Below are 26,950 nucleotides of genomic sequence, written 5' to 3'. Positions count from 1 at the left end.
AAGGAACCCTTACTTCTAAGTGTAGAAAATAATTATAGAATTTGTTAACAAGGAAAATTCTGTGATTTTTATGTTGAAGTAATCTGAGTTTGGGAATAAGCAACAATTTTTTTTAATGTTCTTTTTATTTTAACAGTGATCCTTATGTGAGAGTGACATTATATGACCCAATGAATGGAGTTTTTACAAGTGTGCAGACAAAAACCATTAAAAAGGTTAGATTTAAAGTAGTCCAAGAAGTTTTTTAATGTGCTGTTTGATTTTTATATGCCAAAATATAAAAAAATTAGTTATACTATGTTTATTGTCTTTTAGACTTTGAATCCAAAATGGAATGAAGAAATATTATTCAGAGTAAGTATACAGTTTATTCAATTAAAACAACAAAAATTTTTTCTCAATAGGTTAGAATGATAAGTTCTCACTTCCTCTAAAATCTATCTTATAGGAATTTACCTAGTTTGTTAAAAATTTTAGATGAGTCAAGTCTGTGTGTCCCCATGATGATGTCCTGGAATCATTTATCTTCTTTTAGAAAACCTATACATGAAGTAATGAAGAGGTAAAAGATGGTTGTAAATGTGGAATTATCTTACTGTAATTTAATTCTGATTTAGAAACTGTATGATAGTCTTATTCCACTTTAGCACATTTTGGTGTTTTCCCTTAACAATGATGCAATATTTGTATCTCCTCTTCATTTATTAAATAGACTAATCCAGGCAAGAGATGATGAAGGCCTACCAATAAGTGGATACGTTTCTTCTTATATGTCTTTATTCACAGTCCTGCCTTCTCCCTTACCCCAAGAGCAAACTTCAAGTAGCAGCTATTTCAGGATCTTCAAAAGGGCCCTCAAACTGACAGTGTCTCCTTGTGCGTATCTGTCAGAGAGTCCTTACTGATGCCAGAGTCAACACCTATGAACAGTGGTAGGGATACATTTCAGTAATCTCCCCTTCTTTGCTGGGTTATTTCCATTTGTACATTCCATCCTCAAATCGTTTGTCCTTGACCTCATATTCCCCATTAGCTATTGACTCATTTCTGTGTTCACCTGAATAACCAACATTATTGCTTCCCCATCATTTATGCTTCTCTAATAAATTCCTTAACCCACTATAATCTAACTCACACCCATATAACTCAAATGAAACTGCTCTTACTAAGATCACCAGTGATCTCCATGTTGCTATGGTCATGTCGTTTTATTCATGCACTTAACAGCATTTGATGGAGCTGACCTGAAACACCAGTCTCTCTGGAGGCTTCTATGGTGCCATGCTTGATTTCAGTCAGGAAAACAGAACCTACTCTTCTGTATCCCACCTATGAAGGCTTTTTATTTGTTCTGTTTTAATAAAGTGAACTGGACGGGAAGAAATTGCTGAAACAAATGGCTAAGAAGCTGTTACTGAAGATCCAGCCAGCAGCACCAACTATCATGCTTCTGGTTTTTCTTGTTTAGAGAAGGATCTCCCCCACTCTGTATAATATGGTACAAAACAGCATTTTAAATCAGTTTGAAAATTTTGGATCCTTGAAGAAATGGTACTGAGTCAACTGGATAGTCATATGGAGAAAAATGAAACTTAATTTCTGGTTTATTTTCACCAGAATGAATTCCAGATTTCATAACTTCTGGCTTTGATTTCTTTTTTGGCATAAGTATTGCCTGGGAAAGTTTTAAAATTCCCAAGTGATTAAATTTTTTAATTGATTTACATTTTTGTTATTATTTTACTGCATTTTTCTTAGAAATATATGTGTTTTCAATATACTGGAGTTTTTTGGTTACTTCTTACTCTTCTTTTTCCTAATATCATTGGCTTGCATATGTCAAATAGTGTCTAGTAGTAATGGGATGGATATTTATTTATCGTATTCCCAGTTTTAATGGGAATGTGCCTAGCCTTTCTTCATCAACATAGCTTTTTTTATTTAGCACTTTAAAGAGGCATTCAGCTATTATTTTTTTCTGGAGTTAAAAAAACTGACACTTCCAGTTTTATCCATGATGCAATAATCGGGCATTGAACTTAACCTGATTCTATAAACAACTATGAAGCTATTAAGGATTTTAGCAAAAAGCAGAGTTACACAACATAATATTCAAAATGTATCCAAAATTATTTTGCATACAACCACAAAAATATGACCAATTCTCAAAAGAAAGTACCACCAACAAGTGCTAATCCATAGGTGATCTGGACAATGGAATTATCAGTGAAACCCTTTAAAGCACCTATTATAACTATGCTCCATGACATAAAGATAAACACTCTTGAAATGAATAGAAAGATAGACATTTTAAGTAGAGAAACAGAATAGAAAAAAGAATGAAGTAGAAATATTAAAAATATAATATCTGAAGTTTTAGAAGTCACTGAATGAGTTCAATAATAGACTGGAGATAATAGTGAAAAGAAAGAACTTGAAGAAAATCAGTAGAAATTATCCTCTGAAAAACAAAGTAAAGATTTAAAAAAATTAGTGACGTCTGAGGGACTTGTGGACAGCATTAAAAGAGTCTAATATTTGGGTCATTGAAGTCTCAGAAGAAGAGGAAAAATACATGGGTGGAGAAAAATATTTGAAGAAATAATGGCCCCAAATGTCCAAATTTGGTTAAACACATATATTTACAAATAAAAAAGTTCAGTGAAGGGCAGAGCCAAGATGGCAGCGTGAGTAGAGCAGCGGAAATCTCCTCCCAAAACGATATAAATTTTTGAAAATATGACAAATACAACTATTCCTAAAAGAGAGACCAGAAGACACAGGATAACAGCCAGACTGCATCTACACCTGTGAGAACCCAGCGCCTCGTGAAGGGGGTAAGATACAAGCCACGGCCTGGTGGGACCCGAGCACCCCTCACCCCAGCTCCCAGCAGGAGGACAGAAGTTGGAGCAGGGAGGGAGAGGGAGCCCAGGACTGCTAAACACCCAGCCATAGCCACTTGCACTGGAGCGCAGACACACAGTGTAAGGAGTGCGGGATACTAGGGAAGCAGGACAGTAAGACCTGTGAGCGGGTCCCCACAGCTGGTGCCCCTGGGACAAAAGAAAAGCGAGTGCTTTTTGAAAGTCTTAAAGGGACAGGGGCCTCACAGCTGGACAGAAACGTCCCAGAGCACATAGCCCAGCAGCTGGGAGTCCCGGGGAACTCCGGGCGCCCTAACCTCCTAGGCGGCAGTGCAGCTCTGAGACCCCTCACAGTGATAAACAGTGCCCCACCCATTCCCCCTCCAGGGTGGCGCTGCCATAGCAGAGCAGCAGCCTGAGGCTGGCCACGCCCACAGCAAGGGAGCTTCCTCCATAGCGGCCAGGCAAGAAACAGAGACCCCTGTCTACACGCAACTGCCCAACACAAGCTGCTAGGGGTCACCATTCTCCCAGGAAAGAAAGACCAGGAGCAAGTGGAAAGGATCTTGGTTCTCCCAGCTGACAGAAAAGTCAACAGCATACCACTGCATCTATAGATATGAAAAGGCCGAAGAATTTGATCCAGACCAGATGAACTCAGACATCCTCCACATCCTCCCCTGAGAAGGAATCTGGGGAGATATATTTAACCAATCTTCCTGAAAAAGAATTCAAAATAAAAGTCATAACCATGCTGATGGACTTTCAAAGAAATATGCAAGAGCTAAGGAGGGAGAATACAGAAATAAAACAATCTCTGGAAAGACTTCAAAGAAGAATGGATGAGATGCAAGAGACCATTAATAGACTAGAAATCAGAGAACAGGAATGCAGAGAAGCTGACAGAGAGAGAGAGAGATAAAAGGATCTCCAGGAATGAAAGAATATTAAGAGAACTGTGTGACCAATAGAAAGAGAACAATATCCACATTATAGGAGTACCAGAGAAGAAGAGAGAGAAAAAGGGATATAAAGTGTCTTTGAAGAAATAATTGCTGAAAACTTCCCCAAACTGGGGGAGGAAATGACCTCTCAGACCACAGAGGCACACAGAACTCCCATGACAAGGGACCCAAGGAGGGCAACACCAAGACACATAATAATTAAAATGACAAAGATCAAAGAAAAGGACAGAGTATTAAAGGCAGCCAGAGAGAAAGAAAAGGTCACTTGCAAAGGAAAACCCATCAGGCTATCATCAGATTTCTCAACAGAAACCTTACAGGCCAGAAGAGAATGGCATGATATACTTAGTGCAATGAAACAGAAGGGCCTTGAACCAAGGATACTGTATGCAGCACGATTATCATTTAAATATGAAGGAGGGATTAAAGAATTCCCAGACAAGCAAAAGTTGAGGGAATTTGCCTCCCACAAACCACCTCTACAGGGTATGTAAGAGGGACTGCTCTAGATGGGAGCACCCCTAAAAAGAGCACAGAACAAAACACCCAACATATGAGAATGGAGGCGGACAAATAAGAAGGGAGAGAAATAAAGAATCATCAGACAGTGTTTATAATAGCTCAGTAAGTGAGTTGAGTTAGACAGTAAGATACTAAGGAACCTAACCTTGAACCTTTGGTAACCACGAATCTAAAGCCTGCAATGGCAATAAGTACATATCTTTCAATAATCACCCTAAATGTAAATGGACTGAATGCACCAATCAAAAGACACAGAGTAATAGAATGGATAAAAAAGCAAGACCCATCTATATGCTGCTTACAAGAGACTCACCTCAAACCCAAAGACATACATAGACTAAAAGTCAAGGGATGGAAAAAGATAATTCATGCAAACAACAGGGAGAAAAAAGCAGGTGTTGCAGTACTAGTATCAGACAAAATAAACTTCAAAACAAAGAAAGTAACAAGAGATAAAGAAGGACATTACACCATGATAAAGGGGTCAGTCCAGCAAGAGGATATAACCATTACAAATATATATGCACCCAATACAGGACACCAGCAAATGTGAAACAAATACTAACAGAATTAAAGGAGGAAATAGAATGCAATGCATTCATTTTGGGCGACTTCAACACACCACTCATTCCAAAGGACAGATCCACCAGAAAGAAAATAAGTAAGGACACAAAGACATGGAACAACACACTAGAACAGATGGACCTAATAGACATCTACAGAACTCTACATCCAAAAACAACAGGATACACAATCTTCTAAACTGCACATGGAACATTCTCCAGAATAGACCTCATACTAGGCCACAAAAAGAGCCTCAGTAAATTACAAAAGATTGAAATCCTACCAACCAACTTTTCAGACACAAAGGTATAAAACTAGAACTAAATTGTTGAAAGCAAAAAGGCTCACAAACACATGGAGGCTTAACATGCTCCTAAATAATCAATGGATCAATGACCAAATTAAAATAGAGATCAAGCAGTATATGGAAACAAATGACAACAACAACACAAAGCCCCAACTTCTGTGGGATGCAGTGAAAGAAGTCTTAAGAGGAAAGTATATAGCAATCCAGGCATATTTAAAAGAGGAAGAACAATCCCAAATGAGTAGTCTAACATCACAATTATCGAAATTGGAAAAAGAAGAACAAATAAGCCCTGAGGTCAGCAGAAGGAGGGACATAATAAAGATGAGAGAAGAAATAAATAAAATTGAGAAGAATAAAACAATAGAAAAAAATCAATGAAACAAAGAGCTAGTTCTTTGAGAAAATAAACAAATTAGATAAGCCTCTAGCCAGACTTATTAAGAGAAAAAGAGAATCAACACACATCAACAGAATCAGAAATGAGAACGGAAAAATCACGACAGACTCCACAGAAATACAAAGAATTATTAAAGACTACTATGAAAAGCTATATGCTAACAAGCTGGAAAACCTAGGAGAAATGGACAACTTCCTAGAAAAATACAACCTTCCAAGACTGACCCAGAAAGAAACAGAAAATCTAAACAGACCAATTACCAGCAACGAAATTGAAGCAGTAATCAAAAAACTACCAAAGAACAAAATAGGAAGAATAAAGTAGGGGATCTCACTGCCCAACTTCAAGCTCTACTACAAAGCCACAGTAATCAAGAGAATTAGAAAAAGACATAGGCAAAAATCTCTTAGACATAAACATGAGTGACCTCTTCCTGAACATATCTCCCTGGGCATGGGAAACAAAAGCAAAATTGAACAAGTCGGACTATATCAAGCTGAAAGCTTCTGTACAGCAAAGGACACCATCAATAGAACAAAAAGGTATCCTACAGTATGGGAGAATATATCCATAAATGAAAGATCCAGTAAAGGGTTGATATCCAAAATATATAAAGTGCTCACACACCTCAACAAAAAGCAAATAATCCAATAAAAAAATGGACAGAGGAGTTGAATAGACAGTTCTCTAAAGAAGAAATTCAGATGGCCAACAGAAACATGAAAAGATGCTCCACATCACTTGTCATCAGAGAAATGCAAATTAAAACCACAATGAGATATCACCTCACACCACTAAGGATTGCCACCATCCAAAAGACAAACAAAAACAAATGTTGGTGAGGTTGCGGAGAAAGGGGAACCCTCCTACACTGCTGGTGGGAATGTAAATTAGTTCAACCATTGTGGAAAGCAGTATGGAGGTTCCTCAAAAAACTCAAAATAGAAATATCATTTGACCCAGGAATTCCACTTCTAGGAATTTACCCTAAGAATGCTGCAGCCCAGTTTGTAAAAGATATATGCACCCCTGTGTTTATTGCAGCACTATTTACTATAGCCAAGAAATGGAAGCAACCTAAGTGTCCATCAGTAGATGAATGGATAAAGAAGATGTGGTACATATACACAATGGAATATTATTCAGCCATAAGAAGAAAGCAAATCCTACCATTTGCAACAACATGGATGGAGCTAGAGGGTATTATGCTCAGTGCAATAAGCTAGGTGGAGAAAAACAAGTACCAAATGATTTCACTCATGTGGAATATAGGAACAAAGAAAAACTGAAGGAACAAAACAGCAGCAGAATCACAGAACCCAAGAATGGACTAACAGTTACCAAGGGGAAAGAGACTGGGGAGGATGGGTGGGAAGGGAGTGATAAGAGTGGAGAAAAAGAAAGGGGGCATTACGATTAGCATTTGTAGTGTTGTGGGGGGGTATGGGGAGGGCTGTACAACACAGAGAAGACAGGTGGTGATTATACAGCATCTTGCTACTCTGATGGACAGTGACTGTAGTGGGGTGTGTGTGGGGTACTTGGTGAGGGGGGGAGCCTGGTAAACAGTGTTCTTCATGTAATTGTAGATTAATGATACCAAAATTTAAAAAATACTATGCTGATTAAATACTAATACATACAAAAAAAAAAGTTCAGTGAAACCCTATATCAAAAGAAAACCATGCTCAGATACATCATAATCAAATTGCTAAAGGCATATATAAAGGAGAAATTTTGAAAGAAGCCAGGGGAAATGATGCATTTATAGAGGAACAATTATTCAAATTTTAACTATGGATTTCTCACCAGAAACCATGATGAAAGAGCACAATTAGATAGCTAAGAAAAAAGAACAGTCAACGCAGGTTTCTGTGTCTAACAAAAATATCTTTCAAGAATGACAGTGTGTTAAGCTGAGGAAAAATAAAATAATTTATTGCTAGTAGATCTTGTCTAAAGAAAATGTTAAAGGGATACAAAATTAATACACTGAAATCTTTTGCATTCCTATATACTAAAAACAAACTAAGAGAAAGAGAAAAGAGGAAAAACAACTCCATTTACAATTATATCAAAAAGAATTAAATACCTGGGAATAAACCTAACCAAGGAGGTGAAAGACCTATACTCTGAAAAGTACAAGACACTCATGAGAGAAATTAAAGAAGACACCAATAAATGGAAGGCTAACTGTGCTCATGGATAAGAAGAATTAATATTGTCAAAATGGCCATTCTACCCATAGCAACTTACAGATTCAAAGCAATCTCTATGAAAAATAACAACAGCATTCTTTAAGAAATGAGAACAAATAGTTGTAAAATGCATATGGAATCACAGAAGATTCTGAATCGCCAAAGCAATCCTGAGGAAGAAGAACAAATCTTGTGGGGGGGGGGCGGTATGCTCCCTGACTTCAAGCTGTACTACAAAGCCACAGTAATCAAAACAGTTTGCTACTAGCACAGGAACAGACCCATTGATCAATGGAACAGAATAGAGAGCCCAGATGAAAATCCACACATATATGGTCAGTTAATACATGATAAAGAAGCCATGAATATACAATGGGGAAAAGACAGCGTCTTCAACAGCTGGTACTGGGAAAACTGGACAACTTCATGTAAGAGAATGAAATGATTATTGCCTAACTCCATACACAAAAGTAAACTCAAAATGGATGAAATATCTAAATGTAAGGCATGCAGCCTAATACTCTTAGAAGAAAACAGAGAAAAAAATCTCTTGAATGTAAACATGAGCAACTTTTTCCTGAACAAGGGAGCAACTTTCTCCTCAGGCAAGGGAAACAAAAGCAAAATGAACAAATAGGACTACATCAAACTAAAAACTTCTGTACAGCAAAGGACACCATCAGTAGAACAAAAAGGCAACTACAGTGTGGGACTGTTTATTTGTAAATAATTCATCTGATAAGGGGTTACCATCCAAAATATGTAGAGAACTCATATGGCTCAACATCCAAAAAACAAACAACCTGATTTAAAAAATGGGTGGAGGACCTAAACAGACATTTCTCCAAAGAAGAAAAACAAATGGCCAACAGGCACATGAAAAGATGTTCCACATTACTGATGATCAGGGAAGTACATATCAAAACCACAGTGAGATATCACTGCATGCCAGTTACAATGGCTGGTATCCAAAAGACAAGAAATAACAAGTGTTGGCAAGGATGTGGAGAAATGGGAACCCTCCTATGCTGTTAGTGGAAATGTAAATTGGTGCAGCCACTGTGGAAAGGAGTATGGAGGTTCCTCAGAAAACCAAAAATAGAAGTACCATTTGACCATGTAGTTCTACTCCTAGGTATTTACTTAAAGAAAACAAAATCTCTGATTCTAAAAGATACATACATCCCTATGTTTATTGCTGCTGTATTAACAAGAATCAAGATATGGAAGTGACCAAAGTGTCTAATAGTAGGTGAATGGATAAAGAAGAGGTGGTACACATACACATTGGAACATAATTCAGTCATAAAAAGAAATTAAATCCTGCCATTTGCAACAACATGGATGGATATAGAGGGTATTATGCTCAGTGAAACAAGCCCAGCAGAGAAGACAAAGGAGCACAATGGTAAAAGGTACAGGAGTGCAGTGATTCTCACTCACAATATAAGTTGGTCGTGGGGATGATAGTACTGCATGGGGAATATAGCCAATGGTTCTGTAACATCTTCTGTGTTGACAGATAACAAGCACACTAGAGGGGGGAGAGGATTTAATAATATGGATAACTGTTGAACCACTGTGTTGTACATTTGAAACCAATATAAGATTGTATATCATCGATACTTAAATTTTTTAAAATGCTAAAGGAAATTGTTTAGGCTAAAGCTAAATGGTACCAGAGGTAAATATAAAACTTCAGAAATCAAGGAGAAGCAAAAGAAATGGTAAATATCTTATAATTATAATAGACTGTTTTTTTCCTCTTGAGTTCTTTATAATATGTAATACTGTTGAAAGCAAAAATTATAACACTGGTGGGATTCTTAATTTGTGAGATGTAATATATGTTACAACTATAACATAAAAGAGTTAGGGTAAAGTGACCTTTTTGGTTGTGTGGCTTCTATGTTTTACTTCAATTCAATATTAACTTGACGTAGACCATGAAAGGTTAAATATGTATATTGTAATCCCTAATACAATCACTGAAAACTAATATAGAGATATAGCCAAAAAGCCAATAATAGAAATAGAAAACAGAAACTGAGTTCCTCAAGAAGCCATAACAATTGTGTATGTGCACCTAACAACAGTGCTTCAAAATACACAAAGCAGTAAATGGTGGAACTGAAAGGAGAAATAGGCAAATACACTATTATACTTGGAGAAGTCAATACTCTTCTCTCAGTAATTGCTAGAACAATGGACCAAAAAAAATTGAGTGAAGTTACAGAAGTCCTAACAATATTTTCAAATGAGTTCTACCAAATTGACATTTATAGACTGTCCATCCCAACAACAGCAGAATATACATTCTTTTCAACTGCACATGGAATATTTACCAAGTAATTTGGGCCAAAATCCAAATCTTAACAATTTAAAAATAATACAAATCATACGAAGTATGTCTGACTGTAATGGAATTAAAGTAGGTATCAATATGTAAAGATATCTGGAAAATCCCCAAATATTTGGGAGTTAAACAACATACTTGCAAATAACCCATGGGTCAAATAAAAATCCTCAAGGGAAACTAGGAAATATTTTAACAGAATGAAATAAACAGTTTGTAGGATGCAGCAAAGCAATGCCTGGAGGGAAATACATAGCACTAAATCATATTAGAAAAAAAGAAATGTCTTGAGCCATTGCCCCTTAAACCATTAATCTAAGATTCCACCAGAAGAAATGAGAAAGTAGCATCATTACAGAACTTACAGACATTAAATGGATAATAAGGGGTAGTGTGAACAACTCTGTGTCTATAAATTCAGTAACTTAGAAGAAATGGACCAATTCCTTTGAAGCCACATAGTACCAAAATGTTTAGAAGAAATAAATTACCTGAAAAGTTCTAAATCACTTAAAGAAATTGCATTTCAAGTTAAAAACCCTCCCACAAAGAAAACTTCAGGACCAGATGTTCCATTGTTGAATTCTACCAAACACCTGAGGAATAAATAATTCCAATTCTACACTATGTCTTACTGAAAACAGAGGAGGGATGAGCTAATTCAGTGCTTAGAAATTTACACCTTTAACTGCTTACATAAAAAAAAAATTTAAAACCAATGATCAAAAATTCTACCTTAAGCAAAAAAGAAAAGTGGAAAGACATAACAATGGATATCAATCAAATAGAAAATGGGTAAAAATAGAGAAAATATATGAAATGAAAGATGGTTCTTTGAAAAGATTAATAAAATTAATATACCATAGCTTACCCAAATAGAGAGAAAGAAAACTCAATGACCAATATCAGGAATGAAAAGAACAGCTGAAGAACTGAAAACACATGGTGACTTATTACTTTCTGTACAAAGGACATTATTATGTGTGGTCCCGTTTTCCTCTTTTTCATTTATATAATTATACATAGCACAAAATGCTTTCAGTAGGATGTATTCACATAAAATATCTATTGAGATAATATGTTACAGTAAAAACTTGGGTATTGGGCATTCAGCCAAGTGGAAATTGTGGTGAGAAGTAGAAGGGAGCCTTTATATCTTTGGGAAAACATCAAGTTCAAACAAAGTTTTTATGGAGAACTGTTATTGGTAGATTAACAAATAGGGGAGACTCCAAATTAAAGTTAGTGCTCAATAGCAAATTATAGTAAAATCTACACATACCATTGCTCAGATGAGATCAAGGGAGGCAATTTACAGCAGGGGAAAAGTTCAACAACACATTAGGTGCAGTGTACACATTATGTCCTCTGTGCATAAGCATTGTGCATGAACATGTGAAAAAGCCCCCACTCCTGTATTCCCATGGTGCTTGGTTTGTATCTCCAGTATTTACACTCATTGTATTATATTTACATAATGTATATAGGTTCATCTATATGTTCTGTGAGGAAATGAAGCTCGCAAAATGTGGGGACACAAGACCCTTCCTGTTGTTGCAGGCTATACCGCTCAGGCTGATCTCTGTGTTTGTTCGAACCTGGGGAGCCCCTTTCTGAGCATATACTTCTTTGTCATAATTGCCTTTTCAAAGTAGTAAATGTTTTATTTTTCTACAGGCCCTGTCTCTGGAAATTCTGACCAAACAATTATATATACACTTTTTTTAGAGAAGTAAAAACCAGCCATAATTTAATTATCATAAACCTACCACTGATTGTGTGTGTTATCTGTTGGTATTTTTACCTATGCATTTTTATCCATGTATTTATATTCTTCCATCTCCACACACACACAAAATTGGTATGATATGTTTCTCTACTGATTTCCCAAAGCACTTTGCTAATGCTTATTAATGTGATGGCCACAGTCCCTACTCTCAACAAAGTTTACTATTTACTGTGGACCCCTACAAAAAAAGTTTCTCAAAATAATTACCAGTTTGCTGAGCATTATGACAGGGAAAATGCCAGTGCTAGGGAGTGAATATCAGGGATTTTAGGGAATTTCTGGGATTCCCTAATTCAGAGGAGTGATTTATTTAGGAGCTTTCGGGTTTAAGTAACAGACTCGAAGTAACAACTTCTATTGACTTAAACAGTAAGTACATTTATTAGCTCTAATCACAAGAAGCAAATGTAAGGGAAGGGTAGTGACTGCAGTAGCTGAACAGAGTCATATCTGACCTAGCCTCTCTGGGATTCTGTGTGAATTCTGTGTGCTTTCTGTCCATGGTCACAAGACACTGGCAGCAGGTCCAGAAACCCTGGCCTCACACTATGATGTCCATAAGCAGAAAAGGGAGAGCTTTTCCTGATGTGTTTCTTTTAAGAAGTGAAGAACTGTTTTCCCAAAGTTTCCCCAGGAGACTTTGATTCATATCTCTTGGGCCAGAACTATGACATATGCATAGTTCTGACTGAGTCATTGGGAAGGAGAACAGAATGATCATGAGGCTTAGGGGAGTCAGGATTCAGCCCTTAGGGCTGGGGAGTAGCCATCTATGACTGGTACATATTGTCATCTTATATTTGAATAAAATCAGAATTCTGTTAGCTAGGAAGAAATGGGACACCCCATCAATAAAGCACTGAGTACATTATGGTACATATGTACAATGACATCCTCATCAGCTATTTATAAAGAGACAGATGTATAGGAACTAATAGAGCATTATTTTCAAAATCTGTTCCTTAAATGAAGGAACAAAGGTGTAGAATATAGAGTATATGAGGCACCTATTTGTGTAAAAGCAAAAATCTGCTCTCATATGCTGGAATTTGTAATAAATACTTCTGGAAGGACCTAAGACACTATAATATCTTCTCTTAAGAGTAGGGTGAGAGATACATCAGTCACTACATATCTTTTTTACTGTTTGGATTCTTTCCCTTGGCTGTATGTGTATAATTTATTTTTACATTTATTGATTAGAAATAACCATATAAAGAAACAAAGTAGAAAGACATAAAGCTTGTAAATAAAAATGCCAAGATGCTTTTTATTTACATAACACTTTATGCCTGTAAAAATACTTACCTAATTCATTTAACTTTTTATATATGTTATTTTAAAGTGTACTTAAAATATATGTCTACAAGAAACCTTATATGTTAATGTTCATAACATCATAATTCATTGCATTCAAAAAGTAGAAGCAACTTATAGGAGCATCCTAATATGTACAACAAACACTACAGAATTAAAGTGGGAAATAGAATGCAATGCATTCATTTTAGGAGACTTCAACACAGCACTCACTCCAAAGGACAGATCAACCAGACAGAAAATAAGTAAGGACACAGAGGCACTGAACAACACACTAGAACAGATGGATCTAACAGACATCTATAGAAGACTCCACTCAAAAGCAGCAGGATACACATTCTTCTCAAGTGCACATGGAACATTTTCCAGAATAGACCACATACGAGGCCACAGAAAGAGCCTCAAAAAGATTGAAATTGTACTAACCAACTTCTCAGATCACTAAGGTATGAAACTAGAAATAAATTGTACAAAGAAAACAAAAAGGCTCAGAAACACATGGAGGCTTAACAACATGCTCCTAAATAATCAATGGATCAGTGACCAAATTAAAACAGAGGTCAAGCAATATATGGAGACAAATGAAAACAACAGCTCAACACCCCAACTCCTGTGGGATGCAGTGAAGGCAGTTCTAAGAGGAAAGTATGCAGCAATCCTGGCCTATTTAAAGAAGAAAGAACAATCCCAAATGAACAATCTAAATTCACAATTATTGAAACTGGAAAAAGAAGTACAAATAAGGCCCAAAGTTGGTAGAAGGATGGACATAATAAAGATCAGAGAAGAAATAAAATTGAGAAGAATAAAACAATGGAAAGAATTAATGAAACCCAGAGCTGGTTCTTTGAGAAAATAAACAAAATAGATGAACCCGTAGCCATACTTAGCAAGAAAAAAAGAGTGTCTACACACATAAACAGAATCAGAAATAAGAAAGGAAAAATCACTATAAATACCACTGAAATACAGATTTATCAGAGAATACTCTGAAAAATTATATGCTAACAAATTGGATAACCTAGAAGAAATGGACAACTTTCTAGAAAAATACAACCTTCTAAGACTAACCTAGAAGAAACAGAAATTCTGAACAGACCAATTACCAGCAATGATATTGAACTGATAATTGAATGACATTGAATTGACAATCAAAAAACTACCCAGAAACCAAACCCCCAGACCAGATGGCTTCACCACTGAATTTTAATAGACATTTAGAGAGGACCTAATACCCATTCTCTATAAAGTATGCCAAAAAATAGAAGAGGAGGGAATACTTCCAAACTCATTCTATGAAGCCAGCATCACTCTAATAACAAAACCAGGCAAAGAAACCACACAAAAAAAGAAAATGACAGACCAATATCCCTGATGAACAAAAATGCAAAAATACTCAACAAAATATTAGCAAACCAAATTCAAAAATACATCAAGAGGATCATCCATCATGATGAAGTGGGATTCATCCCAGGGATGCAAGGATGGTACAACATTTGAAAATCCATCAACATCGTCCACCACATAAACAAAAAGGACAAAAACCACATGATCATTTCCATAGATGCTGAAAAATCATTTGACAAAATACAACATCTATTCATGTTAAAAACTTTCAACAAAATGATAGAGGGCAAGTACCTCAACATAATAAAGGCCATATACAACAAACCCACAGCCAACATCATACTTAACAGTGAAAACCTGAAAGCTTTTCCTCTAAGATCAGGAACAAGACAGGGATGCCCACTCTCCCCACTCTTATTCAACATAGTACTGGAGGTCCTAGCCACGGCAATCAGACAACACAAAGAAATAAAAGGCATCCAGATTGGCAAGGAAGAATTCAAACTGTCCCTGTTTGCAGATGACATGATATTGTACATAAAAAACCCTGAAGAATCCACTCCAAAGCTACTAGATCTAATATCTGAATTCAGCAAAGTTGCAGGATACAAAATTAATACACAGAAATCTGTGGCTTTCCTATACACTAATGAACTAGCAGAAAGAGAAATCAGGAAAACAATTCCATTCACAATTGCATCAAAAAGAATAAAATACCTAGGAATAAACCTAATGAAGGAAGTGAAAGACCTATATCCTGAAAACTACAATACACTCTTGAGAGAAATTAAAGAGGACACTAACAAATGAAAATTCATCCCATGTTCTTGGGTAGGAAGAGTTAATATTGTCAAAATGGTCATCCTGCCTAAAGCAATCTACAGATTCAATGCAATCCCTATCAAAATACCAACAGCATTCTTCAACAAATGAACAAATAGTTGTAAAATTCGTATGGAACCACAAAAGACCCTGAATAGCCAAAGCAATCCTGAGAAGGAACAATAAAGTGAGGGGGGAGGAGGGGAGAGGAAGGGGGATTACACTTCCCAACTTCAAGCTCTACTACAAAGCCACAATAATCAGGACAATTTGGTACTGGCACAGGAACAGACCCATAGATCAATGGAATAGAATAGAGAGCCCAGATATAAACCCACACATACATGGCCAATTAATATATGATAAAGAAGCCATGGACATAAAATGGGGAAATGACAGCCTCTTCAACAACTGGTGTTGGCAAAACTGGACAGCTACATGTAAGAGAATGAAACTGGATTACTGTCTAACTCCATACACAAAAGTAAACTCGAAGTGGATGAAAGACCTGAATAGAAGTCATGAAAAGATAAACCTCTTAGAAGAAAACTTGGGCAAAACTCTCTTGAATATAAACATGAGCAACTTTTTCATGAACATACCTCCATGGACAAGGGAAACAAAAGCAAAAATAAGTGGGACTATATCAAACTAAAAAGCATCTGTATAGCAAAGGACACCATTAGTAGAACAAAAAGGCATCTTACAGTATGGGAGAATATATTCATAGATGACATATACCTATAAGGGGTTGACATCACAATATATAGAGTCCATGTACCTCAACAACAAAAAAGCAAATAACCCAATCAAAAAATGGGCAGAGGATCTGAACAGACACTTCGCCAAAGAAGAAATTTGGATGGCCAACAGGCACATGAAAAGATGCTCCACATCACTAATCATCAGGGAAATACAAATTAAAACCACAATGAGATATCACCTCACACTAGTTAGGATGGCCAACATCCAAAAGTCAAGTAACAACAAATGCTGGCGAGGATGTGGAGAAAGGGGAACCCTCCTACACTGCTGGTGGGAATGTAAATTAGTTCAACCATTGTGGAAAACAGTATGGATGCTCCTCAAAAAACTAAAAATAGAAATACCATTTGACCCAGGAATTCCACTCCTAGGAATTTACTGTTAGAAAACAGGATCAGAGGCTCAAAAAGACATATGCACCCCTATGTTTATCATAGTGCTATTTACGATAACCAAGAAATGGAAGTAACCTCAGTGTCCATCAGTAGAAGAATGGATAAAGATGTGGTACATATACACAATGGAATATTTTTCAGCCATAAGAAGAAAGCAATTCCTACCATTTGCAACAACATGGATGGAGCTAGAGGGTATTATGCTCAGTGAAATAAGCCGGGCAGGGAAAGACAAGTATGAAATGATTTCACTCATCTGTGGAGTGTAACAACAAAGCAAAAACTGAATGAACAAAACAGTAGCAGACACACAGAACCCAAGAATGGACTAATGGTTACCAAAGGGAAAGGGACTGGGGAGGGTGGGTGGAAAGGGAGGGGAAGGGCATTAAGGGGTGTTATGATTAGCACACATAATGTAGGGGGTGAGCACGAGGAAGGCAGTATAGCACAAAGAAGACAAGTAGTGACTCTATAGCATCTTACTGTGCTGATGGACCGTGACTGTGATGGGGTATGTGGTGGGGACTTGATAATAGAGGGGAATGTAGTAACCACAGTGTTGCTCATGTGAAACCCAAGCATAAGATTGTATATCAATGATAACCTTAATAAAAATTTTTTTAAAGTATAAGCAACCTAAATGTCTATTAACAGATGAATGGGAAAACAAAAGGCGATATATCTGTATAACGGCTATTATTCAGCTTTAACAATAAACGAAGTACTAATAACTGCTATGGCAGGGGTGAACCTTAGAGATACTATGTTAGGTGAAAGAAGCCAATTACAAAAGAACACATATTGTATGATTCCACTGATTCTAAATGCAAATCTATGGGGACAGAAAGATTAGAGGCTGCTTGAGACTGGGGAGGTTGAAAGGAAATTAGGCGTGACTGCTAAAGGGCATAGGTTTCTTTTTGAGGTGATGAAAATGCTCTAAAATCGTGAAGGCGATTGCATGCTCTGTGACTATACTAAAACCATTGAATTGTACACTTTCAATGAGTCAGTTGTATGGTATGTGAGAATTATATCTCATTTAAGCTATTTTTTTAAATGTCCCTACATTGTTTTTGTGTGCACCTCCCAACAAAATTCCCGGGAATGTTACTTAAGGTTCTTTATGAACACCGTACAATAAGTTGACACTTATCAGTACTTTTGTTCTTGGAAAATATTGCTGCTCATCTGGCAAGTTTTTTCCCCTACTATTTTGCATTTATAGATTTACATATTTATCCTTGTTTTGAAAAAACCTGTCACCTGTGGTTTTATTTTTGTTTTTCTGCTTTCACCTTTCCTATACATATGACCTTGTAAACTCTATTTTTTTGTGACCATAGCTTTACTCCCATGTTTAATAACTTGAAAAAAATCATCTCATCAAATAATTCACACACAGCTTAAAATGAGATAGAAGAAAGGGACTTATTGTGAAAAGCAGCAGACTTTAGTGCCTCCTCCTCCCTTCTCCTGGTCCCGCTTCCCAGAAGGAACCACTTTTTAACAGTTTCTGTTTGTTATTCTAATCTTTATTCTCATACTGCTGAATACCTCATACATCCATGTCCCAAGATGAGTCCCAGCTACTATAGATAAAGAAATAGCCAGTTTATGTTTGGCCAATAGTTTAGTCCCTCATGGTATCCTAGGTTAAAAAGTCTCCTCAGGAACTTTAATAGCATTCATTGCTTTATCATCACTGAACATTGTGTTGCTGTTGAAGTCTGATTCTTTTTCCTTTGGGGGTTCTCTTTCTGAAAAATTTGATAATTATCTTCATGTTTTAAAATTTCACAGTGATATACCTTGTATGTATAGTTTTAAAAATTCCTTGTGTTGAACCTTTGGTAAGCATTTCAATTGAGAGACTACTGTTTCCCTTCAGCTCTGAAAATGTTTGTGTGAATAACTTTTTAAATAATTTTCTTCCCTCTGTTTATACTATTGTTTCAGGATTCTAACTAGTTAGCTACAGAGTTCCTTAGACTGCTTCTGTCTTTCTCAACCAGAATTCCTCATGTGGAACATAGAACACGGGAAATACTCTGTGTGACTGTTTTCTCCCATCTTCCAAGGGTAGTATTATCCAGTACCATTCTAGATACAGAGGAAAGAAATTAATGTATTTATTACAAACAGTGACTATCTTGGCACTCGGGTCAGCAAACTTTTTATTAAGGAGCCAGGTAGTAAATATTTTAGGTGTTGGCAGGCCAGGAGGCAAAATCAAGGCTATTATGCAGGTATTTATATATCCATTTAAAATACGGGTTTAAAAAAAAAAGAAGCAGATGGCTGGCTGGATTTGGCCCCAAGCCTTAGTTTGCTAAACCTTTTTTTAGGGCACTAGAGCTTAATTCTTTCACTGAATCTGTTCAGAAAATCCTCTTTTTAATGTTCTCTCATGTTTTCCTTCAGTTAACTTTTTGTTTTACATTTTGGTAGATTTCTGCAAGTTTACCTTAAATTGCTTATATTTGAATTCAAAAGTCATTTTTACTTCTAACACCTCTTCTTTTTCTCCAGTTGTTCCCTTTCTATACTTTTTTTTTTTTCTTTATGGATTCAAGACTTCCTCAAATATTTCTAAGGCTACTACTTGCAGTTTTTAAAGGTGTTTTCTTTTGTGTCCTAAATTGTCTCATTTCCTTTGGGCACCATTCTTCTGTTTGTATGCCTGTGGGCTCTGGTAATCTGATCACACTTAACAGTGACACAATAGAAAAATCACCTGTTGCTTCTAAACATTCAACAATTACATGCTGCATCTTTAGTTACCATTTGTATTTTATATTTTAAACTTGGTGGCTGCATTGTTGTTAAGTCTCTACCTGAAATCAGACACAAAGAGAAATTAATCCTGCATGTGTGCACCATCCAGAGGCTAGGTGTCACAGGAACATTATCTCACTAGGGGCAGTTATCCCTTTTGCTTCTTTTGTGTTCTTTTAATAGTTTCCAACTGCTTTCCTCCTTACTTCATCTACTAGAGAGTTGTAGAAATGGCTCACCTGCTCTGGTGATTTTATACCTTTTGCAAACTCCTTTACTATTACTTGAAGAGGATCTCAGGAGGGAGAGGGTAAATATTTGTGTTCAAGCTGCCACTTTTAATTACTATTCTCACCCTACATTTTTAATTGCATTTTTGTATTTATTGTGTGCTTCTGATATACAAAAACAACATAAATAAGTCTTTTTTTATATCGTTAATGTACAATTACTTGAACAACATTATGGTTACTAGATTCCCCCATCACCAAGTCCCCCCCACATACCCCATTACAGTCACTGTCCATCAGCGTAGTAAGATGATATAGAATCACTACTTATCTTCTCATATATAATTAAGTCTTTTTTGATATTTATAATTCAGCAGGGAGATAGCACCTATACCCAGTTAACTTTAATAAAGAGCAGTCAGTGTTGTAATAAATTGAAAACAGGAATAGGAGTGACAGGGGAGTTGAGGCTTTAGGGAGGAATTGACATTTGGGCTGAGGCTTGAACGGTGGGCCCATTTTGGACATGTAGAGCAGAGTTGTTGTAGGTAAGAGACCTTAGCATGCACAGAAGCACAGGTCAGAAAGTACAGAAACAGAAGTATGTTCCTCGTGTGATCAGAACATAGGGTATGTGTGTATTTGGGTGGGCAAGGGGACAGTTTTAGGAGACGAGGCTAGAAAGGCAGACTGGATTCAGATAAAAGAATCGTTCCATGCCCAGGGTGTTCACATGTATTCTTTAGGTTGTGGGAACAACTTTTGAGGAAGGCAGTAAAGATGGCCTAAACTGTCCTGTAGGGTAAGTCACTCCAGTTATAGTAGAAGAGCTAGATTAAAAAGATAACATAGGGTAGCAAGTCCTGTTAAGAAGCTGTTGATTATAGCTTGAACCAGTACAGCAGAGGCCTGATTAGATCAGATATTATACCTGTTTCCTTAACAGTATCCATTGAATGTCTCTGGTGTCTGCTAGGTACTTTGATAGACACTGAGACCTTTCACTTTTTTTACTGAGACCCTCAAAATGTGTTTTTCATGGCATTGTCTCCCTGCTTATTCTCACTAGGACCATCCCAAGCAAAGCTCTCATCATTTATTCCTGAGCTACTAGAGCCACAGTCCCTCTGGACTCTAGGGTCTCTCCCCAGTCCAATTCATTTTGTGTATTGCTGACAAAATAATATTTACAGATGACCAGCATCATGCCATTTTTCCTTTAAAAGCTTCATTTTCTTCCCTACCAATCAAGTCTTAGTACCCTCTCTGGATTTCAGTGCCCTCAGCCTGTCTCTACCCTAACTAACCAAATTTTTCTTGCCACTTTCTAACACAAAAATGTTCCTAATCAGTTTGCTCTCCTAAGAGCGTGCTCATTCTGCTTGCATGCCATTCCTCATGCGGTCTCCTTGCTGTGAACGTTCTCTGTACTTCCTTACTCAAATTCTTCCCATCTTTCAAGTCAGCTCAGATTTCATCTCTTGCCCCAGACTTCCTCTACATCTTCTTAGAAAACATGATTGTCTTACACTGTTTTTCTCTGTCTATGGTGTCTAGTGCATGACTGGGGCTTCCATCTTCATAACTGCTCCTTGGTTAGCAGTATGACTGTGGGAGAGCCAGCTGTCCTAACCAAGTTCCAGACAGGAAAGAGAAATGCAAAGGGCCGAAGGGGCATCTCTCCCAGCCGAGTCAGCCATGAGAGACATTTAAAGAGCTCTCTCAGAAGTTTATCCAGTGACTGCCAATGAGTTGGCCTCTGTGGTCACCCAAAGGTACAAGGAAACCATTTTTAGGTCTAGATATGTTAGAAAGGAAGGAATTTGGCTCCGTGTCACAGGGAAGTCAGATATAGTGAGATGAGAAACCAAAGTCAAGAAAGCAAAGTAAGTTTTCATACACTCTGCGCAGAGTAACCGAGCAGACCTGCCTAAGGTGAGACAGGCCTGGATGCCCATTCTGAGGCTTCTATTATGTGGTTTTGGCAGGGCAGAGAAGTCCTTGACTGACAGCTCTTAGCCCTCTAGGCTCGTTCTGGTTAGTGCAGTGAGGACAGGGGCTGTGCTGTGCGTGTGCCTCTGATGTTTCTTATCTGGGGGACCCTGGACATTTCCTGAGTCACTCTTGGACCCTGTGGCTTCATCTGATTAACTCTCTGAGTCATTTCTGGCTCTCTGACTCTATCTGATCAACTCCCTGAGTCATTTTGGAGGGACCCTCTCTCCTTTTCATCCCGCTCATTTCTGTCTTTCTGCCCAAGAGTTAGACATATTCAGAGTCAATGTTGAACAGGTCCAGAGGGCACTGTTCTTAATAGAAAATAATAGATAAAATGGAATGGAGTGTTCAGTATTTTAATCTGGGTAAAGATAACACAGTATAAATAAATAAATATATATATATATATATAGTTATCAGGCTGTATATTTAAGGTTAGTAAACTATACTGAATGTGTGTTACACTTCAGTGTAAAAAAAATTAATGCCTCTCTTTCCCAGAGCTGTACAGTGTGGTGGCCCTGGGCACACTGCTGTGGGTAAAATTAGGATTATGTTCTCAGGAGGACTGAGTGAGAGGGGACATTGGGTTAGGTTCCTAAATATTTTTGTCAAACTTATAGGACTTTTTTTCTGAAGGCCATCAATACTTTGGACATGTAAACCAAAGCTTTAAAATATTGTAGTATGTAATGTAATATATTTATCAGTAGAAAATCAACTTAAATGGGAAGATTTTTTATATATCACCTTAACTGCTGGTAAAAACTATCCTCTTTACACTGATTAAAATTAATTTTACTTTTATAACATAAAAGTGGTATAAAAATGATTAAAGATTTTCTTTTGTGTTTGCTATTTAGTAGATACTAAGTTAATGTTGAAATATTTCAGCAAAAACAGCAAGAGTGAAAATATCAGTTTTAAAATACAAAGTATTGTATGGTAATTTTTACTCATGCTGTAAAATATAAGAGTAAGTGTAAACTCAGGGTTTTTTGACTGCTTATGTACTTTAAACAGAAAAGCAACATATCGTTTTATCGAGTCAGTACTAATACAATTCAGGTTTTTTTCAAGTGCAGCACTGAAAGGACTCAGGATTAGTTTCCATAATCACTGTCACTCTGAGTAGTTCTAATGTGATAAATAGAAAGTGAGTAAATAAAACTGATAATAGGAAGTTAAAATCTAATCTATATTTTTAGGTGTTTGCAAACATTTAAATAATGTTTTGAAATTTTATTTTACTTTATTTTAGAAAAAATGAAAAAAATAAGCAACCAAATCCACTTTGTTGTTTATGGTAAAACTATTAGAAAATGTGTGACATGTGACTGGTCTGCTTTTGTATTCAGTATCTTCAGTTTAAAATACACTGTAAATAAAGAAATTGGGGAATGGCAACATTTTCAGGCATTTATTTCTCAATGTCTGTGGATTGATGTTCATTTGTGTTTAAAGAAAAGTTGTGTTTTTCTTACTTAGGTTCATCCACAGCAGCACCGGCTTCTTTTTGAAGTATTTGATGAAAATCGATTGGTAAGTTACATTGTCCTAGTGTGAAGTATGAAGCAAGGGTACGCTTCAGTAGAGCAGCAAGGAGAAGTGGGCTGGGAGATGATTTAGGGTGGTTATGGAGGCTCTGGGCAAAATGGTGAGGCTCATACACATTTTTTTTCTACCTCCTGGTGGTACTGTCCTTTCATTCTTCTAGGCACCTCTTGCGATTGTCAGTTCTCAACAGATTAGACTCATGGCTTGTTGTGACAGAAGATGGCAGGAAAGCTGGCCTCTCTCTCCCTCACATTCATCCACATAGCCTGGTCAGCTGTCCCCAGGCTCAGGGATCCTTCTCCCAGTGTCTTCAGTTGTGCCGCCTCATGCCAGTGCATTTCTTCGGGTTACCTGTGTCTAGTTACGACCTCCCACCCACTCTCTTATCCTCACTCTTCTACGAAGGAAAACTATCCTCTTTACACTGATTAAAATTAATTTTACTTTTATAACATGATAGTTGATTTTATCTTTATAATAATGTTGATTGTATTTTTATAAAATGATAATTCTGCTTCCTGATTTCCTAAAGACTATTTCTGAAGTCCTATCCTTTTCCTAATGTTGTCTCTTTTATTTTTTATTCATTTTTTATTTATTATTCAAGTTTCACTTATTCTTTTAGCAAACAAAGAAACAGGATTATTTTTAAGAATCCGTTTTTTTAATTAAAGTATTATTGATATCTTAAGGAATCTTTTTTAGTGTTGCACTATGTCACATGTTTCTTTCCCTCAAAATAGTTAACTGCTAATATCTGAAAATACTGCAAATGGAATTATTAGTTAGCATAATAATAAGCAAAGATGCTTTTTTTGCCGCCAAAGGAGACCTGATCACTAACTGACAATCTATAATTTTAAGGCTGAGTGACAGATGTTGATGATTTTGTTATCTGATATAGACAGTAGCAAAGCTTTTTGTTTTCTGTTTGTCTATACTTTTTCTATAAAACAGGGTATGTTTTCTTTTTTTTCCCTGCCTGTCTCTACACATTTGTTTTCCTTCTAGATGAGACCAGGTGAAATATTTAGTATTGGTGTTTTTTATTCATGAAATATACATACAAAAAAAGCACATGTAATATGAATATTTATTTTAAGTAACTAGACAAAATATTTGCTCAACTTAATAATTAGAACATTACCAAAATCTTTAAAATCCTACCCCTCCCTAACTGCATGTCCTTTTTTACCCCCACATGTAGTAGCCACTGTCCTGAATATTGTGTTTATCATTTTCTTGCTTCGAAATATATTTTTATCAGGTATATATGTATTCCTAAAAAAACAGTTCCCTTTTTCATATTTTTTCATGTATTAAAACATCACTCTGAATACATTCCCCTGTGACATATTTTTTGCTTAATGTTTTTTTTGTGAGATTGGTCCATGATAACACATTTGCACTGATGCATGGTTTCCCTTCATTTGCAAATACCATAATAGTATAATTTATCTATTTATCTTCCTGAATTAGTGTTGTTTCTAGTTCTTTGCTATTACCAGTTTATAAACATTCCTGCCATGTTTCCTAATGTACACACATGAGTATATCTCTAAGATTCATATTTTGGGATTGCCTTTCTGGGTTCCTGGGTATTACTATGCTATTTTTCCTGTTGTTACTGACACTGGTGTGAATTTCTCCCTGATTCTTGGGTGCACAGTTGGTGAACTATTTTTTGAGTTACTTGCATGTGGTCCACAAGGAGGGATAGCTCATGTTTGTGCTTGCCACCCTGCTTTTATGTCAATAACTGTAGTATGGTCTGACTTTCTTCATCGCCAAAATTGATATTTGTCATATATTAATCAGTGCATTAACACTCCTGGGCATTTATTATGTAGAATATAATAAATATAAATTTATTATTTATAAATAAATAATATTATTTATTATGTTGGATGTCATGATACATCAAAAGAATAAGCATTGTATTTGATATTGACAGTGGGATGTTTCTAAAGTTATAAACATGATATATAAACATTTTTAAAAACCTTTTAAAGCTAAAAATAGAAAGAAAATAATGCATTGAACACAGTAGTATAGATCCACACACCAAAGGAGTCAGAAGTCCTGTCATAGTCCTGCTTATGATCTGGTATATTAGCTAGAACCCTGGACAAAGTATTCAGTCCTTCTGAAAATATTTTCTCATGTTTAAAAAGTGGGGATTAACAATGCTTTCCCTACCTATATAATGAATAGATGATGAGGATAAAATGAGATAGTGGCTATCAAAGCACTCAAAATTTTTCACCATGAATATGAAGCATTATCTAATACTCAGTGGATGTGTGCATTTATTCCTCTCTGACACATTAAAAATATTTTTTAAATTTTCATTTTGTATTGAACTATAGTTGATACACAATATTACATTGGTTGCAAGTATATGACAGTGGTTCAACAGTTACACACATCATTAAATCCTCACTCCAACTGGTGCAGTTCCTATCTGTCAACATAGGAAGATGTTACAGAACCATTGGCCATATTCTTCATGCTGTACTACCATCCTGTGACCAACTTACATTATTCTGATACCATATTTTTTGTGTCAAGTAAGGTATGCCATTTAGGGATCCATTGTGCTAGCGAAAGGAAGCAAGAAATAATTAGAACAGGGGATGTGTGCATCACTCCAATCCTCTGATTTGCTGCTAGTCCTTGCAGATAATAGCAGTATACAGATCACCTGGAGATGTCATAGACACTATAGCCACTGGGGTAGTAACAGGCTTGATTGTATAGCAATAAATGGCCTATGTCACTGTAAATGTCATTTTGTCTTTATTTTCCTGTAGCATTCACAACTAAATAGTGTATCCTTTTCATAGCAAATTCTCTTTGGAAAATGTATGGAAAAGAGCACAGATACAGTTTTAAGCAGAAATAGTTTCCAGTTAGCTGGAAAACTTTTATTCCTTTTTTTCCCCAGCTGATTTTAAGACCTAAGGGCTATAAAGTATAGCAGTTTAGTGATGGTGATAGTGGTGGGACATTTCAGAATGATATGCCTTTGAAAGAATTTTACCCACTGATGCAAAAGTCAGTACATCTGTGTCACTGACCTAAGAGATACACCTGCACACATCCAGCCTCTGAAGCTTGAGGACATCCAGCCTCTGTATTCTCTGTTCTTGATGGAGATGCTGTGCCTCTCAGGTTTAGTGATTGTATTAGTCAGGGTTTTCCAGAGAAACAGAACCAATAGGAGACACACACACACACAGTGTGGGTGGTGGGGAGGAAGGGAGAAATCGAGAGAGAGGGATTGATTTATTTTAAGGAATTGTTTCATGCAACTGTGGAAGCCAGCAAGTCTGAAATCTGTAGGGCAGAGCTGGCAGGTTGAAGATTCAGGTAGGAATCGGTGTTACAGTCTTGAGTTGGAAATCTGCAGGGCAAGACAGCAGGCGAGAAACTCAAGCAGGATTTCTGTGTTGTAGTCTGAGAGAGAATTGCTTGTTCTTTAAGAAACCTGTCCTTTGCTCTTAAGGCCTTCAGTTGGTTGGATGAGGCCCACCACATTATGGCATTTAATCTGCTTTACTTCAATTTATTTAATTCAAATCTATTTAATTCAAAATTATTTCAATTTATTTATTTAATTTAATTCAAAATCTACTTATTTAAATGTTAATCACATCTGAAAAATATTTTCATAGCAACATCTAGACTGGTGTTTGACTGAACACCTGGGCAAAATAACCTAGCCAGGTTGACACATAGTTAATCATCTTCATGGACTGTGGCCTTAA

At 36.5% G+C, this 26,950-nt stretch overlaps 1 protein-coding gene across 3 annotated transcripts in view; it reads left to right on the top strand.

Moving 5' to 3' along the window:
* The window catches only part of NEDD4 (NEDD4 E3 ubiquitin protein ligase), a 120,739-nt gene that overhangs the window by 25,101 nt on the left and 68,688 nt on the right, over positions 1 to 26,950 (top strand). For all 3 annotated transcript variants that reach the window (XM_036929716.2, XM_036929714.2, XM_036929715.2), the window contains 3 exons: positions 137 to 215; positions 316 to 354; positions 23,112 to 23,165. In XM_036929716.2, the coding sequence (XP_036785611.2) occupies positions 171 to 215; positions 316 to 354; positions 23,112 to 23,165 (138 nt within the window). In that variant the 5' untranslated portion in view covers positions 137 to 170. The remainder of the gene's footprint in view (positions 1 to 136; positions 216 to 315; positions 355 to 23,111; positions 23,166 to 26,950) is intronic.

The sequence above is a fragment of the Manis pentadactyla genome, chromosome 11 (genome assembly GCF_030020395.1).
Source record: "Manis pentadactyla isolate mManPen7 chromosome 11, mManPen7.hap1, whole genome shotgun sequence".
Taxonomy (NCBI): Eukaryota; Metazoa; Chordata; class Mammalia; order Pholidota; family Manidae; genus Manis; species Manis pentadactyla.
The sequence above is the reverse complement of the archived record's forward strand: the minus strand, read 5'-3'. Positions and strand labels throughout refer to the sequence as shown.